General features: G+C 36.6%; 1 protein-coding gene across 3 annotated transcripts in view; it reads right to left on the bottom strand.

The window, feature by feature from the left end:
- CORIN (corin, serine peptidase) overlaps nucleotides 1–18,034 on the bottom strand; it is a 251,514-nt gene that overhangs the window by 141,417 nt on the left and 92,063 nt on the right. For all 3 annotated transcript variants that reach the window (XM_001153181.7, XM_009447950.5, XM_063808926.1), the window contains one exon: nucleotides 8,311–8,492. In XM_001153181.7, coding sequence (XP_001153181.1) covers nucleotides 8,311–8,492 — 182 coding nt within the window. The remainder of the gene's footprint in view (nucleotides 1–8,310; nucleotides 8,493–18,034) is intronic.

Genomic DNA, 18,034 nt, shown 5'->3' with positions numbered 1-18,034 from the left:
TCAATGGGTTACATTTTCCAAATGACCACTAATGAAGACTGTAAGCATTCTTATAAAACAGGAGAAAATGCAGTTAAAACAGAAAAGACTTAAAGGACTTCTCTTTCAGTTTTACTCCCTCAGCCTTCTAATGGCTTTTAGCTATATACTATCTTTTGGAGGGAATCCTAAGTTAGCAGCAGACCTCTACTAAACAATGTGTGAAAAAGAAAACAAACTTCCATTTCTGGCCATGATGTAGTAACTTGCAGCAGATCAATGCCCCTGTCAAGTACAACTAGAAAAGCCAGATAAAACACAAGAAACATCTGTTTGAAGGCATCTGAGAGCTGATGAGATAATTAAGATGTGAGTGGCCAAGGTCCCAGAGAGAAGATAACTGTAGAACAAAGAGTCTACATTCTTTTTTAAAGTTTTATTTTAAGTTCAAAAGTACATCTGCAAGTTTGTTATATAGGTAAACTCGTGTCATGGGGGTTTGTTGTACAGATCACTCACTTATTAAGCCTAGTACCCATTAATTATTTTTCCTGATCCTTTTTCTCCTCCTACCCTCCACCTTCTGGTAGACCCCAGTATCAGTTGTTCCCCTCTATGTGTCTATGTATTCTCATCATTTAGCTAAGTGAGAACATGCCCTAAGAGTCTACAATCTGTGCATGCCTTGTCCTTCATGGAACTTGCCAGTTCTTGGCATGGTGCTACACATGTGACCACTGCAAACAGAAGATAAGCCAGCAGAACTTTTGGCAATTCCACAAAGGTGAAGAGACAAAAATTAGAGTTTGGTGTTGCTGAAGCAGCCAGATACTAAGGGGCCAGGTAAGCAGTGAAAGGGGAGACATAGAGAAGCAGATCTATCACTTGGGAGGGTTGCCTTGCAAGGCATTTGCCACAGAGGGCAGGAGCCGAAAGAACTAAGCAGAAAACTTCGGAAAAGTAGAATGGAAATTACAGAAATTATACTGCTCTGAGCAGAAAATAAAATAAAATTTGGAACTACCCAAGGAGGAAGGGAATATAGTAAGCCTCCCAGTTTCTCAGTTGAGACTACTGGAGAACCACACTCTCAGAATGGAGAAAAACCAGAGGTAGACGGAGCCTTATAACAATGAGGCAAAATCAGCTTAGTGTCTGATTAAATTAAGGCTATCTGGCCCCATATGTGCCTAGTGATCATATATGTGGCACATACGTGTGATCATATATGTGTCTGGCCCATATCACATATACGATCTGGCCATATATGTCTACCCTTCAAGAATCTATTGCTACATTTGCTGGCCCACCGCCTTTAGCTGTCAGATCCTTCGGGTTTTGCCTCAGCTGTGGAACACTGAAGAGATCTGCCTCACTCAGTGGCACACTCTTCCCAGAAAGGACCACATCCAATGACTGAGGAGGAGACACATAGACTCGACTATTTTGGATCAACATGAGATAACTCTTGTAGGCTTAATACATTCCAGAACTCCCCAAGGATTTAGCTGAGGCTTTGGTGGGTCTGGATCATATTTCAACTCCTTCTGCCCAGTTCTGCTTTCTCTCCCTCCCTTAACACAAAGGCTGAAGCTTAATAAATACTCTGTACACCAAACTCCATCTCAGTTACTATTTCCAGAAAACTCAACTTTTAGCACCTAGTGTCAGGCATGGTCTAAGAAAGCAGGTGATAAGATATGGTTATTGATCTAGATAACCTCACAACTACATCAGCTGTGAGCCAAGCAGCCACTAGAGGGGAAAAACATGCTTGGAGCTCTCCACAATGCCCCATTACCAAAGAATTGTCATTATTTTTCTTGTCTGTTAGCTCCCTGGAAACTCACCTCAGAGCAAATGTGATTATTTGACCTGAATAAGAGCTTACTCAGTGCAAAAGCCTTTTCCCCGGGGTGTTTCTAAAAAAAAATATTAATAATCGATTAACAATGTAACTGTCTGAGGTGGGGATATCACTCGGGGCAAACAAGAAGCTAACCAGAAAAATTAAAAGAAAAATATGGGGAATTCCTGTAGGAAAATTTGAAAAGCTCTAATACATTGCTGAGAATCTAGAAGATCCCATGAATGTGCAGGACTATGCATATACCTAAGAAGGACCCAGAAAGGCCCAAATATCTCACCTGTGGCAGACATTGAGACCCTGTACAAGCAGAAATTTAAGGATAAGGCAGAGCTGTAAACTCTGCTATAGTATTGACTGCTATAGCATTGACTCTGCTATAGTGTCGACTCTGCTACAGTACTGACTATGCACCCTAACATGCACAGAATCCCTTGGCAAAGACTAGGATATATACCTGTTAAAGGCATTTAAGGAAATTCTGTCCAATCATTAGTTGACCACTAGGCTGCTATCTGGGCAAAAACTTCAGTGGCCAGACATGACAAAGAACAAACTTAACATAATTTGTTTCAGGGAACTCATTGAACAAATAAATAACAATAATTAAAGCAACAAGAAACAGAAACAGCAACAAATGTTGGGGGGAAGAATTCAACTTGCAGAGTTGAACATTATATTATTTTAAATGTCCAACTTTCAACAAAAAATTACAAGATGTCCAAAGAGACTGGAACATATGCCCATATACAGGAGTAAAAAACAGTCAACAAAAACTGTTCCTGAGGAAGCTCAGACATTGAATTTACTGGACAGACTTTTAAATCAGTTATTTTAACTCATTCAAAGAACTAAGGAACACATTTCTAGAGAACTAAAGGGAAGTATAAGAGCAATGGCTCAAAAAATACAAAACATTAATAAAGATATATAGATTATTTTAAAATATTAGAAATTATGCAGTAAAATATATAATAACTGAAATTAAAAATTTACTAGAAAGACTTAACAGCAGACTTGATCAGGCAGAAGAGAAAATCTGCAAACTTTAAGATAAGTAAGCTGAGATTATCTAGTCTAAGGAACAGAAAGAAAAAAAAGAAGAAAAATTAAAAGGTCCTTAATGACTTGGAGGATGTACCAACATACTCATAATGGGAGTCCCAGAAAGAGATAAAAGAATGAGTCAGAAAGAATGTTTGAAGATATAATAGCTGAAAACTTCTCAAATTTGGAGAAAAACATTCATCTGCATAACCAAGAAGTACAAAAATTCAAATAAACTCTAAAGGATCTACACTTAGACACATTGTAATTAATCTATCAAAAATCAGACACAGAAAATTTTGAAAACACTGGGAGATAAGCAACTCATCAGATAAAATGGAGCTTCAGAAAGGTTAACATCTGACTTCTCATCCAAACTGAGGAGTCCAAAAGGAAGTGGGATAACATATTCAAAGTGCTGAAAATAAAAGACTGTCAAACAGAAATTCTATGTACAGCAAAATATCCTTTCAAAATGAAAGACAAATTAAGATATTCCCAGATAAACAAAAGTGGAGAGAATTTGCTATTAACAGAACCACCCTGTAAGAAGTACTAAAGGAAGTCCTTTGGGATAAAATAAAAGGACAGTATACAGCAACTTGAATCCATATGAAGAAATAAAAGGTAATGGTAGAGGTAATTAAATAGGTAAAAGTAAGATAAAAGAAATGTATTTTTTCTATAAATCTTTTATTATCCTATCTGATTCTTAAAAACAACTGCATAAATCAATAATTTATAATCATAATCAATAAACCTATGTTGAGATTATATTATATAAAGATGTAATTTGTATACATAATGGTACAAAGAAGGAAGAAGAAACAAAGCTATACAGAAGCAAAGTGTAGATATTGTTGAAATTCGGTTGGGATTCATCTGAACTAGACTGTTATAACTTAAGACGTTAATTTTAAGTTCCAGCACAACCAATAAGGATAACTAAAAAAAATAGCCAAGCAACAAGAAATTTAAAATGGCACACCCCAATATATCTAACACAAAAAAAGTCAGTAATGAAGGATCAAGAAATACAAAAGTCATAGAGAAAACAAATTTCAAAACGGCATATGCAAATACTTATAATTACATTAAGTGTAAATGAATTAAACACTACAATCAAAAGGCAGAGATTTGTCTCATAGATAAAAATATGAGATTCAATTATATACTGTGTGTAAAAGGCATACTTTATATTCAGAAACACAAATAGGTTGTAAGCTCAAAAATGGAAATTTTTAGGTGCCTATGTGTTTACACATATTTTCTATTGCTGGGTGGAGTGTACTACAGATGTCTATTAGATCTCATTGGTTTATCATGCTTTATAAGTCTTGTATTTCTCTTTTAATCTTCTACCTAGTTCTACTCATTATTGACAGTGGAATATTATGGTTGAATTGTCTATTTTTCCTTCAGTTCTGTCAGATTTAAGTATTTCTGGCTCTGTGTTATGTTTTCCTGATGAATTGACCCTTTATCATTAAAAAATCCCTACTCTTTTCTGGTAACAATTTTGTTTTAAAATCTATTCGATCAAATATTAGTATAGCCATTCCAGCTCTTTTAGCAAAGACTGAATGGTATATTTACATATGTAATCTTTATCAAAATTATAGCTGAATTTTTTTCAGGAATTGACAAGTTAATCCTAAAATTTATACAGAAAGGCAAGGGACCCAGGATAGCTAAAGTAATCCTTAAAAAGTTAAAGTATGCACCTTCATAATTTCAAAATGTATTGCAAACTGTGGTAATCAAGAAAGATAGATAGATCAATAAAAATAATTGAAAGTCCAGAAATAAACCCATACATCTATGGCCAATTGTTTTTTAACAAGGGGCTCCAAGTCCATTCAGTGGGAAAGAATAGCTCTTCAACAATACATACTAGGACAACTGAATTTCCATACACAAATGAAAGAAGTTGGACTCCTACTTCACAACATACAGAAAAGTTAATTTAAAATGGATCAATGACTTAAATATAAGAGCTAAATCTATTAAAATCTTAAAAGAAAACAAAGGAATAAATAATTAGTCACCTTGTATTGGCCAATTTTTAAAATACATACACTAGAAGCATACGCAACAAAAGAAAAGACAGATAAACTGGACTTCCTCAAAGTTAAAAACTGTTGTTAAAATGAAAACAGCCCCCGAAGAATGTAGGAAGATATTTGAAGATTACATAGCTTAAAAGGCACACTTGCATCCAGAATATATAAAGAACCTGACAATTCAACAATTTAAAGAGGCAACCTAATTTTAAAATGGGCAAAGTATTTGAATAGATATTTCTCAATATAAGGCATACAAATGGCTAACACTAACAAGCACATGACATGTTGCTCAACATAATTAGTCATTAGCAAACTGCAAATCAAAACCACAATGGGATACCACTTCACATCAACTAGGACAGCTATAAACAAAAAAGACAAGTGTGGTGAAAATGTGGAAACACTGGAGCCCTCATACATTGTTTGTAGGAATGGCATTTCCTCAAAATGTTAAACATAGAGTTAATACTAGTCACAGCAATTCTACTCCTAGGTATATAGCTGAGAGAATTAAAACAGTATGTCCACACAAAAACACAAAATCTTATACGCAAATATTATACAGATAGCATTATTCATAACAGTCCAAAAGTGAAAACAGTCCAAATATTCCTCAATTAATGTATGGATTTTTAATGTGGTATATTCCTACAATGGAGTATCAATTGACAATAAAAATGAATGAAGTACTAATAAAACATGCTACAGCATATATGAACCCTGAAAATATTTTGCTATGTGAAAGAAGTCAGTCACAAGAGTCCCATATTGTATGATTTAATTCATATTAGATGTCCAAAATAGTCATGTTTATAGAAACAGAAAGTTAATTAGTGTTTACCAGGGGCTGAGGAGAGGGATGGCAATTTACTGCTAATGCGTGTAGGTTTCTTTCTAGGGTGATAAAAACATTCTGAAATTATTATAGATGATTATGATGGTTGTACAATTCTGTGTGTATACTAAACCACTTAATAATATACTTTAAACAGATGAATTTTATAGTATGTGAATGATCTCAGTAAAGCTGGCATTTCTAAAAGGTAACTAGCATAATATGAAAAAATAATACATCATCTTAATAGATATAGAAAAAAATAATAAAATTCAAAACCCATTCAGGATTTTTAAAAAAGTCTTAGCAAACTACAAATAGAAAGAGCTTCCTTAATCTGACCAAGAGTATCCTAAAAACCCTTCACCAAACATCAGAATTAAAGGTGAAATATTGAAAACCTTCTTTCCGACATAGAAGAAACAGAAAGCAGAATGACTGAAAAGGAGGAAATAAATTGTCATTATTTTAGATGACATGATTGTGTACTTAGAAAATTCAAATGAATTTACAGACAAATTATAAAAATTGTTGAGTGATTTATCAAATTTCTTGGATACATAAAAACAGAAAATAAAGGAAATGTTTTAAAAATATATAATTTACAATAACATCAAAAATACCAGATACCACAAATAAATCTGAAGATGTGCAAGATCTCTATGGTTAAACCTATAACACGTAATTGAGAGAAATTTTGAAATGCCTCATTGAAAATACCTACTTAAATATTACCATAGTATATAATTGTTATGGTTGGAAGACTGACTGTTGTAAAGAAATTTTCCTGAATTTGATCTATATATTTAATGCAGTCCCAATTTAAAAACAAAACAAAAACAAAAACAGCATTTGTGGAAATTACATAGTGATTTTAAAATTTACATTAAATGCAAAGGGCCAAAAATAGTCAATCTTTAAGAAGAACAAAGATAGAGGACATATAATATTCAATATAAAGATGCTATAAAACTATAGTAATCCAGATAGTGTGGTATTGTCTTAATTCTATTCTGTCAATTAGAGGGTTCAAAAATAGATATACATGTAATCATTCACTTGATTGATAGCAGCAGTGATATTACAGTGCAGAGGGGAAAATTGTCTTCTAAATAATTAAATGGTGGTGGGTCAATTGAATATACACATAGAAAAAAATTAATTCCTATCTTTTACCTTTCACCATGCACAAAAAATAATTCCAGAATTATAGTAGATGTAAAACTGAATGTCAAAACAATAAAGATTCTAGAAGAAACATAGGAGAAAAACTTCTATGTTTGGGGGTGAGCAAAGATTTCTTAAGACACAGAAAAAAAAAACACAAAAGAAAAGATTGATATTATGGACCCATTAAAATTAAGACCTTCTATTCCATCATAGATGCTAATAAGAGTAGAAAGGCAAGCCATAGGGCATGAGATCTTTGCAATACATATATCCAACAGATGACTTGTATCCAGAATTCATACAAAACTATAAACTGAAGACAAAAAGACAGACCATCAAAAAATAGGCAAAATATTTGGATGGACATTTCACAATACTCCCATCAAAATTGTTAAAATGAAAAAGACTGACAATGCTAAAGATTGGGAAGGATTTGGAGCAACTACAACTTTCATAAGGAGCTGGTAAGAGCATAAATTGGTACAACCACTTTAGAAAACTTTTTTGTTGAATAAATATAACCATATTCAATTAAAGACAGGCACAAGAGGCTGGGAACGGTGACTCATGTCTGTAATCCAAACACTTTGGGAGGCCAAGGTGGGTGGATCATGAGATAAGGAGTTCAAGACCAGCCTGGCCAACATGGCGAAACCGTGTCTCTACTAAAAATACAAAAGTTAGCCAGGCATGATGGCGTGCACCTATAATCCCAGCTACTCGGGAGGCTGAGGCCGGAGAAGTGCTTGAACCCGAAAGGCAGAGGTTGCAGTGAGCTGAGATCATGCCACTGCACTCCAGCCTGGGTGGCAGAGCAAGTCTCTGTCTCCAGAAAAAAAAAAAAAGACATGCACAAGAATAGTAATAGCATCACTGTAATAGCTGAAAATTGGATACAATGCAAATGTCCATCAACAGTGAAATGGAAAAATATATTTTGGTTCAATCATATATTAGAATGCTGTATAACAATGAGAATGAATGAACCACAATATGAAGATGTAATTAATTTCTTGAACATAATGCTGAGCAAACGAAGACAGGTTGTAAAAAGTTACATATTGTATGATTCAATTTATATGAAGTTCAGAAGTAAGCAAAACTAAGGTGATAGAAGTAAGGATAGAGGTTTCTTTTGGAAGGGTGAGATATGACAGGCAGCGGGCTTGAAGGCATTTCTGGGGATGTTGTTAATATTCTATTCCTTGATCTGGGTTCTGGTTACATGGATCTTGTCACTTGGTTAAAATTTATCAGACTGTACACTTATTATTTATATCCATTCCTGTATAAATGGCATACTCAAATAAAATCTTCTAAAAATGAAATGAAACACAGACACCTACATTGCTTTCCGTTTTCCTGCTGAGGTGAGAAGCAAATTCTGCTGACATTGCTGCTTTCAGTTTGGTTTCTAAACTGGGAGCATCTGAGGAAATCCGGCCAGGAGTAATTCACCATCCCCAGGACTGATTCACAGCCTTCTTTTGCAGCCTCACAGAAGGACCTACAGGGCAGGAGTCCATGACTAAAAAAAAAAAAAGAGAAAGGTGAAAATTAGTGTCTTTACAGAATAGGTTTTGAAATAATAGTGAAATTAAAGTTAGCCCCTGTGTTGTGATATTATCTTAATTTATACTTACTGTAGTCAGCAACTTAAATTTTTACATTCAGTCCTATGACGGTGATTTTAGCTATTCTATGGTCTTGATTCTAGAAGAAATAGCTAGTTCCACATCATCTAACTATTTCTTGTAGGAACATTTATCAATAATTTGTTTAATATTTACTGGGCTAAAATATATAGTTGTCAGCCTAAAAGAGCTCTATTTAATATCAAAAGGGGAAAATTAACATGGAAACGAAGGCCCTCAGATTGCAAAGGAAGAAATAGGTCAAAAATATGTTATTCTTGTATTTTTATCTTCCCTTTGAGAAATTCAAGTATCTCTGAGTGGCAGCAGAGAGTAAGCTGTTCCATTATTAACTTCCCCAGCCTCCCTGGAAAATGAACATTATACAGATGAGTGGCAACTTGGAAGACCTTGTACAGTTATTTATCTTTTCAGATTTCTAGTCTGTCATCTGCAAAATAAAAAAAATGCACACAATTGTCTGTTAATAGTATGAGTAATGATGCCTCCAGAGCTTATCTTTATTCACTTAACATGCCATGAAACAGTCCTAGATCCACAGCTCTGTGGATGGAGATGGGATACTAACAAAGTCAAGGCCACGGACTTGTTTCCTTGCAGACCCAGGTAATTGTTTCTACTTTACAGCTGAAGGCTGCATCTCTTACCCTGGCTGGTCAATTGCTAAAAGCATTTCAAATAGTTTTAAGGAAACTGGGAAAGAAAATAGACATGTCAGTTAAATCAAAGTATACACTTCACAAATGTGGAGCCAATAAGATATCACAGAATCGTACAATATTAGATATGTAACAAACCTTAAACAATACCTTATTCAAATCCTTCATATGAGATAGTTCCAGGGAGATTCTAGGACAGACTTGAGGTCAAATAGCTCCTAATGGCAGAAGCAGGAATAGAATCCTGGTGTTTCAAGTTTCAGGACACATTCTACCGACTCTCCCTGTCTCTTCTCTTCTAAGGACCTAATAGTTGGGCTTTTAAAACTCCTTGATCCAACAAGCACATTTACAATACCCCATTCATACTTCTACAGATTACAAAAACATAAAGGAATAGGCCAGCCATTGAGATCAAATGAAACTAATAGGGTCTGTAAAATAATCTTAGGGCAGAGAACTTTGTACATAAAAATGGAAAAAGGGAATTCAACAATTACATTCAGATAAAAATATTTTACCTTCCTCTCAGAAAGTCACCTTAAAACTGAGTATCTTTTAGAATACTGATCTTCATATAATTGTCTACATACATTAATATGTAACCAAATTCAATAGTGAGGATGTTGAAGAAGAGGTTTTGTATTTGAAAGAATTAGCTTCAGCATATAAAATATGAATTGGTTCAGGCAAGTTTCTTGGTATAAAGAAGACACCCGAAATATATTAGATATTTCTGGGACTAAGAAAGGATCACTTAAATAACACTGTTTTTCAATATTTCCTGCCTGTCCTGAATCTTATCCCAGAGAAGTTAGCGAATATATTTTCTCAAATAAAACTAGGATACACAGTAAAGGAAGGTGGAGAACATAAAATTACTACATGCAGTTACTTATGTTTGCCAGGCACTGTTCTTAGTACCACACATGCATCACCTCACTGATTTCTCAGAACAGGATGAGTAATAAGTGTTATTACTAATCCCCAATATACAAATAAGGAAAGAAGCACAGACAAATAAGACATTTGTCCAAGTTCACTGAGGGAATGAGTCAGAGCCGGGATTAGAACTCGGGCAGATTGACCCAGGACCTATTCTATTTACTACTGTACTACGAGTAAGTCCTAATTTCATGAATGCATGTCTTGCAAGCACAACGCAAATCTTTTTTTTTTTTTTTCAAATGGAGTCTGGCTTTGTTGCCCTGGCTAGACTGCAGTGGCGCCATAGGCTCACTGCAAGCTCTGCCTCCTGGTTTCAAGCGATTTTCCTGCCACAGCTTCCCGAGTAGCTGGGATTACAGGCATGAGCCACCTCGCCCGGCTAATTTTGTATTTTTAGTAGAGACAGGGTTTCAACATGTTGGCCAGGCTGGTCTCAAACTCCTGACCTCAGGTGATCTGCCCACCTTAGCCTCCCAAAGTGCAGGGATTACAGGCCTGAGCCACCGCACCCAGCCGAGAGTGCAAATCTTGATATGCACTTTGTGAGTGGCACCATCATATACGTGATGGGTGAGATCTCCATTCTACAAAAGCCTACAAATGTGCATTGAATCAGTATTTGTCAAAGGGGCTAAGAAACACAAGGAAAGGGTAAATACTTTTGTGCTTTCTTCTCTAGGTGTGAGCCAGCCCACAGTAAAGCTATAAAACAAGCTAGGCTTGTCGTTGGTGTTCCTCCTTTGCCTTCTAGTTCTTGACCAAGGTCCTAGAGTCCCAATGCCATTGTGATCATCCCGATGCCAGCACCCCACCTAGATGGCCACCTCTACCAGAGTGCTTGAAACATATTATTCCCTTCCTACAATCAAAACAGTACTCCCAATTGCAGCTGATCTCAATTAAGCTTTTAAATAAGAAAATAGATGAAATAAACACAGAATAATAGATGAACACTTAACCCTCCCAGAGATTTTTGCATCTTTAAAAGAAGACTGCTCACTGGGGCAATGGAATCTCTAACTGATGAAATTCCAGATACCATTTAAAGGGGAAAAAAAATTCAACATTTTTTGAAGATGAGAAAGATGTCTGCAAACTGAACAACACTCTGGAGCCCAACTCTCCCAAGCGGTTCCTGGACCTTTCCTCATTTCTGAACTGAGTTATTTTATTTTATTTTATTTATCATTCTACATCTTTTCTTAGAACCTTCTAGGGTAACAACAATGAAGTTTCATACAGGAGGCCAGCAGACTGTTTTCAAGTTCTAAAGTTAAGTCTTTAATTCAGAAATGGAATCATTGTCATTGACTCTTACGGTGGTCATTTTTCTACAGGAAAGCCTCAGTCTATCACCCTGCAACTTTCACATGGCCACTCCTCCACTGTTGAATCTTGGGCAATAGCTCACTCATGTCAAAACTCAGTTTCCTCATTTGAAAAATGAAGGTTTTGGAAGAGCTGGAGTTTGGACCATTTTTCATAGTCCTTTTACTACTAACATTCTGTAAGTCAAAATTCATTCTTTAAGGCAATGTTTCTCAGAGGAGCACTGATAATCCCCCCAGATTTGCTAAATTTCAAAAGGTAACAGGCATTTTCCTCAAGATTTGTTCTGGGAATATATAGAGACATTAAAATGCCATTAGGCCCTCCATTCTAAAAATAGGGCCTAAGAAAAATGTCTACTGTGTTTCCAAATAGTTCTCTTAAGAGGTGTAACCGAGACCCATAAGCTTTAAATTGCTGGACCAGGATATGTGAAATAGTGATGGGGTATTAATAACTAGCAACACTTTCCAACAGTGAGCAAAATGTGCAGTCATTTTTTCTTACATTGCATAAAATTCAACTGCCTATGGAAGGTTGAAGCATTTTGCTTTTCATCACATGGAACAGCATGGTGAGATAGGCCACACTATTTTGGAATATGTGTCTATATCCAAGCAACAAACAGATTGATGACTTTAAAACAGTGCTCTGCACAGGGAAGGAGACCACTTTAGCTATCTAAAAACTATTTTAGAAAGGGTGATTATTTTAAATTGATGTCTGAAGTGCATTTGGTGTTGTGCAAAAGTACCTAGTACATTTCAACTAAAGTTAAAGCAGAAAGCTTTTATACCTCCTCTATAATTATTTGTTCAAACATTTGATAGCTATATAAATAATACTACAATATAGTGATAGTGAAGTTCTTATGGTGTTTTCACTAGGAAGGCTGTTATAAAATTATTTATCTACCAAAACTTGTACAGTTTATCTATAAAAATGTTAGAGAATTTATCTTCAAATAATTTTGTTATAGTATATATACAAATTAATATATAGATTTTATCTGCAAAAAACAAGTTCTGATAAGGACATAAAGTTTAAATTATGAAATAAGTCATAGCCACAAAGCAGGCTTATATGGTTAATGGATTTTTAAGTTTTATAAATCACTTTTCTCTTAACTTTTGATTTTGAACTACTGTTAGACTTACAGAAAAGTTAAAAAATTGTACAGAAAGTTTCCATATATCCTTCATCCAGACTCCACTAAGGTAAACATCTTACATAACTGTAGCATAATTATTAGAACCAGGAAATTAGCATTGATACAATACCTTTAACAAAACTAAGGACCCTATTTGAATTTTGCCAGGATCTCCATTTAGGATCCCACATTGCATTCAATTGTCACTTTTTACTTTTGGCAAATAAAATAATCTTTAAATATTATTAGGAGAACTCAGAATTTAAAACTCTTTTTTCATGAGAAAAAAAAAAACAAACAATCTTTGTGACAGGTGGACTTTAAGATGGCCTGCAATGATCTCTGCTTCCTGGTATTCATGCCCTGTTTAATCCCCTCCTCTGGAGTGTAGGTTGCCTGAGTGATTTGCTCCCAACCAACAGAAGGTAATGGAATGTCAATTTCATCATTAGTCTACATAAGATTGTGACTTCTGTATTGCTAACAGACTCTCTCCCTTACTGGCTTTGATGAAGCAACTTGTCATATTGAGGAGACCCACACTGCAAGGATCTGAAGGTTGCCACTGGCTAATAGACAGCTAGGAACTAAGACCCTCCAACCAAAGCCTTTAAGGAACTGAAGTTCTTCCAAGAATCACATGAGCTTGGAAGTTGATCCTTCCCAAGTCAAGCCTTCAGATAAGACCCCAACCCTGCCAACATCTTTATTTCACCTATGTGACAGACCCTAAAGCAGAGGACCTGGCTGGGCCACTCCCAGATATCTGGCCCATAGCAACTGTATAATACTATATGTGTGTTGCTTTAAGCTGATAGGTTTATGGTAGTTTGCAATATATAACTAATACACTTTTCTTGACACATCACATTGTCAGAGGCATGCTACTGAGTTTGATGTTCTATTCATTGACAAGACTCACACAATCATCTTTTTAAAAATACATTCCTAAGTTTGTCTTTGTTAGGCTGAGCTGTTCAGTGAAAAATGCTCACAAAATCATAGTCACAGGCACCTCCCAGAGCTGCAGAACTTACTTAGTCGTGAAGAGAATGTTAATGCTGGAAGGATCTTCCAAGATAATCTACTCCCATTTTCTCCTTTTGCATTATGAGGAAATTGAAGTCTAAACAGATTTCATAGCCAAATACTGTGACTCCAGTCCAGTGCTCCCAAATATCTTGCCTATCTGACCTCCTTGCACAATCCATGAGCAACAGATAACACAGGAACATAAATCAACAGATGACAACACTACTGGAAAACCCAAATAACAATAGATGGCTTGTTCTCCCTATGATAAGCGAACAGCATTGGTTTCCTATGTCAGCATCTTCTGCGACCTCAAGAGACCATATAAGAGGTTAGGCTTAGTGGGGTATGAGAAGCAGAAAAGAGGCTTCTTTGGTTTCTACTCCACTAAACGTGGGGATGGAAAGCTGTGCAAGGGAATTTTTACATGTGTCATTGTCCCCCATCAGAAGATAAATAATGGAAGCATTTGGGGTATTTTTTGGTCACATTGGTCTGACTCTAAAATCCAGGACTGTGTCTTTCTTTTTCTTCATTTGTAATAGTCATGATCCTACCAGGAGAGAGGTGAGCCACTAAAGCAGGTTCACTGCAGAATGTTTAATGAAGGGCTCTGATCGCCTACAGAAGGAAAAGGTACAGGCAGGGTTTAGATAAACCAACAAGGGGTAGTACAGTAGGCTGCTGCAGGGAGCTGTTAGCACCCTAGGTTTAAGAGACAAGGGGAAAGAGAATTTTCTGGAACTTGGAGAGAGTTGTATGGGGAAGGCTGCTTGATAGGGGTCGTGGCCTCTTACAGTGAGTGGGTTGCAGTTAACCCATGTAACCTGGCAGAAAGGAAACCAGGGGATCACTACCCAAACTGTCTATTCTCCCACACTATGATCTCATGCTGGTGGCTCCCATTGGCTGAACCCAACAGGAAGCTAGAAAGTAGCCACTGTTGAAGCAGCCTCCCCTGGGAAGAGTTAGGATGGAGGAGAGTGGAAAGTAGATATGGAGAAGTAAATGAGAAACAGCCAGCACAAAGCTGCATGCCTTGCACCTAGTGAAAGTTCAGCAAATACTTGTCAAGGGATGAAACACAGTGATGTGTGAGCAGACAGTTAAACTATGATTAGCTTGACATCTGGTGGGACTGTTTACACCACAAGAATCAGCAAATTATACAAATAATGGTTTTGTTGTTGGTTTGTTTTTTTCTTCCTCAGGGATCCAATTTACCAGCACACCACTGAATAAAAGTCTAAATCGTGTCATCTACTACAGAAGGAAAGCTGTTTTCACTTCCACTCAAAAGAAAATGACTGCCATGAACTTCTTGAATCCACATAAGAAATGATCTCAATATTAACTCCTTCTCCACCACTTCTACCACTCCTCCTTCACATACATTATTTTTTCGGGGAGTATAGCTCAGGGGTAGAGCATTTGACTGCATATACATTATGTTTTTGGTGGTAATACCATCTACCTAAGTCTCCAAGTCCAAAAGCCTTTGCCTTCCAGTCAACTTAGACATTCATATGCAAATAATCACTAAATACTGCCAATATTACTTCCTAAAAATCCTTCAAATCCATTTTCCCTTCTCTCCCATTTTATTTTCTAGAAAAATTAAGCCAGCTGTACTCTCTCTAATATATGGTAGATCTGGCTGTTACTTCACCTGAATTGCCTTTTTACCCCACCTTGTTTACACGGCAAATTTTTCTTCTTCCTCCAAAATTAATTTCAGCAGTTACCTCCTCCCTGCTAGTACCCTTCCCTAATAATGCCAGATAAAATGAATTCCTCCCCTTTCTCTGTGTTACCTCCATGCCTTGTAAACTGATCACACTTTACAGCAATTTAATTGTGTTTATGTCTGGTCCTCTATTATGCTAAGTCCCTTGAAGACAGTAGTATGTTTTATTCATTTGCATAACCCAGCATCTAGCATCATGCCTGGCACATTATAGGCACCAATATGTGTTTGCTAAAGGAATAAATTGATAATTTTCCAGGTATCTTTGTTTAATAAACTGATGCCAGGAGGTGAGATAGAGCTAGTTCCTAGTAAGACCCTCTATCCCTCCCTTATGTCAGGCCCCCCCACCCACACTCCCAACCTTGGCAACAGTAACTGCTTGCAGGACTGATCCCATCATGACCTCTTTTCCCACTTCAATCAATCATGACAGGATGCTCAGTATATCCGGCTCTCCCTCACCTCCCGGACTTCCAGATCCTCATGGATCAAATGTAAGCTTCGCTGTGAGTTTTCCTGAACAACACTGCCTAAAATTGCACCTCTTTTCACCATACTTCCACCCTCCCAAAGCTCTCCATTCCCCTGCTTTGCTATTTTCATTGCACTTATCACTATCCACTAAATGAGTATTTATTATCTGTCTATTTATTTGCTTACTGCCTATCTCTCACCGGCATAACATAAGCTCTGTGAAGCCAGGGATATTTGTTTATTTCATCTGCAGCTCTATCCCTCCTGTGCACAGTCAGCACTCCATAATTATCTGTTGAATAAGTAAATGAATCACATGCAGAGGTGATTCCTGCCTGAGATAAAGCTGTCAGTAGCAAAGTTGGGAGGAGAACCTAACTCCCAACTTAATGGGGAATACAAAAGCTCACACTACCCTGCCCAAGAGGTGCCCTCCACTTCAGGTCAGCAGGTTCTACGTGCACTATTCAACATTTAAGTAATGCCCATGTAAGAGTTAAATGTCAGTAAAACTGTCATAAATGAAAAGCCTACAGACTGAGGGTCTTGTTTGTTTTGCCAATAGCAGTGTGTCACTCTTAAAATACAGAAACTTAGAAAATACTAACAGATAAACACAGTTTGAATTAAGATGGGCATGAATAATGTAAAAATGACACAGCCACTCTGAAAAAGAATATAAAAGTCCATACTCTTTTAACCAACACATTCCTGATTCTCATTAAAATTTGGCATACTTACCAGGGCCCAGGGGATGAGAGATTAACAGATCACAAAAGAAATGTGCAATTGTTGAATTATTTTGCAGTTGTTTTGATTTTTACACATTATAAAATGATGCCATAAATATGGATATTCAAATGAATTGAATCACAAGTATTATTTATACATTCTAGTCAGAGCTACATAATTATTGGGGGAACCAGCCCCCAATATTTCAATGTAGGTTCTTTCTATTTTCCCTAAGAGTTGGCCAGTCTAAGAAATAAAGAGAGTACAAGGAGAGGAATTTTACTGTTGGGCCTCCAGGGGTGACATCACATATTGGTAGATCCGTGATGTCCCCTTGAGCCGCAAAACCAGCAGGTTTTTATTAAGGACTTTAAAAGGGGTGGGGGTGTACGAACAAGGAGTAGGTCACAAAGATCACATGCTTTAAAGGGCAATAAAGATCACAAGGCAAAGGGCAAAGCAAAGATCACAAGGCAAAGGGCAAAGCAAAGATCACAAGGGAAAGGGCAAAATTAGAATTACTGATGAGGGTCTGTTTTCAGCTGTGCACATATTGCCTTGTTAAACATCTTAAACAACAGAAAACAGGGTTTGAGAGCGGAGAACTAGTCTGACCTCAACTTTACCAGGGCGGGATCTTTTCCACACCTTAATAAGTCTGAGGGTACTGCAGGAAACCAGGGCGTATTTCAGTCCTTATCTCAACTGCATAAGACAGACAACCCCAGAGCGGCAATTTATAGACCTCCCCCCAGGAATGCATTCCTTCCCCAGAGTATTAATTATTAATATTCCTTGCTGGGAAAAGAATTCAGTGATATCTTTCCTACTTGCATGTCTGTTTATAGGCTCTCTGCAAGAAGAAAAATAATGGCTCTATTCTGCCCAACCCCGCAGGCAGTCAGACCTTATGGTTATCTTCCCCTGTTCCCTGAAAATCGCTGTTACTGTTTTTTTTTCAAGGTGCACTGATTTCATATTGTTCAAACACATGTTTTACAATCAATTTGTACAATAGTGGTCCTGAGGTGATGTACATTCTCAGCTTAAGAAGATAACAGGATTAAGAGATTAAAGTAAAAACAGGCATAACAAATTATAAGAGTATTATTTGGGAACTGATAAATGTCCATGAAATCTTCACAATTTATGTTTCTCTGCCACGGCTCCAGCTGGTCCCTCCATTCAGGGTCCCTCACTTTCCTCAACACATAATACTGATGAATTATTGAGGAGAAAAGTACTGCACAGAGCTTGATGAAATGTGTGTGCTTGTGACACTGTCAGTAACATGACAAGGCATTTTTAGAAATATTTGATCTGTCATGGCCTGATTCTCTA

The sequence above is a fragment of the Pan troglodytes genome, chromosome 3, assembly GCF_028858775.2.
Source record: "Pan troglodytes isolate AG18354 chromosome 3, NHGRI_mPanTro3-v2.0_pri, whole genome shotgun sequence".
NCBI lineage: Eukaryota > Metazoa > Chordata > Mammalia > Primates > Hominidae > Pan > Pan troglodytes.
Note: the sequence above shows the minus strand (reverse complement) of the source record. Positions and strands in the feature narration are given on the sequence as shown.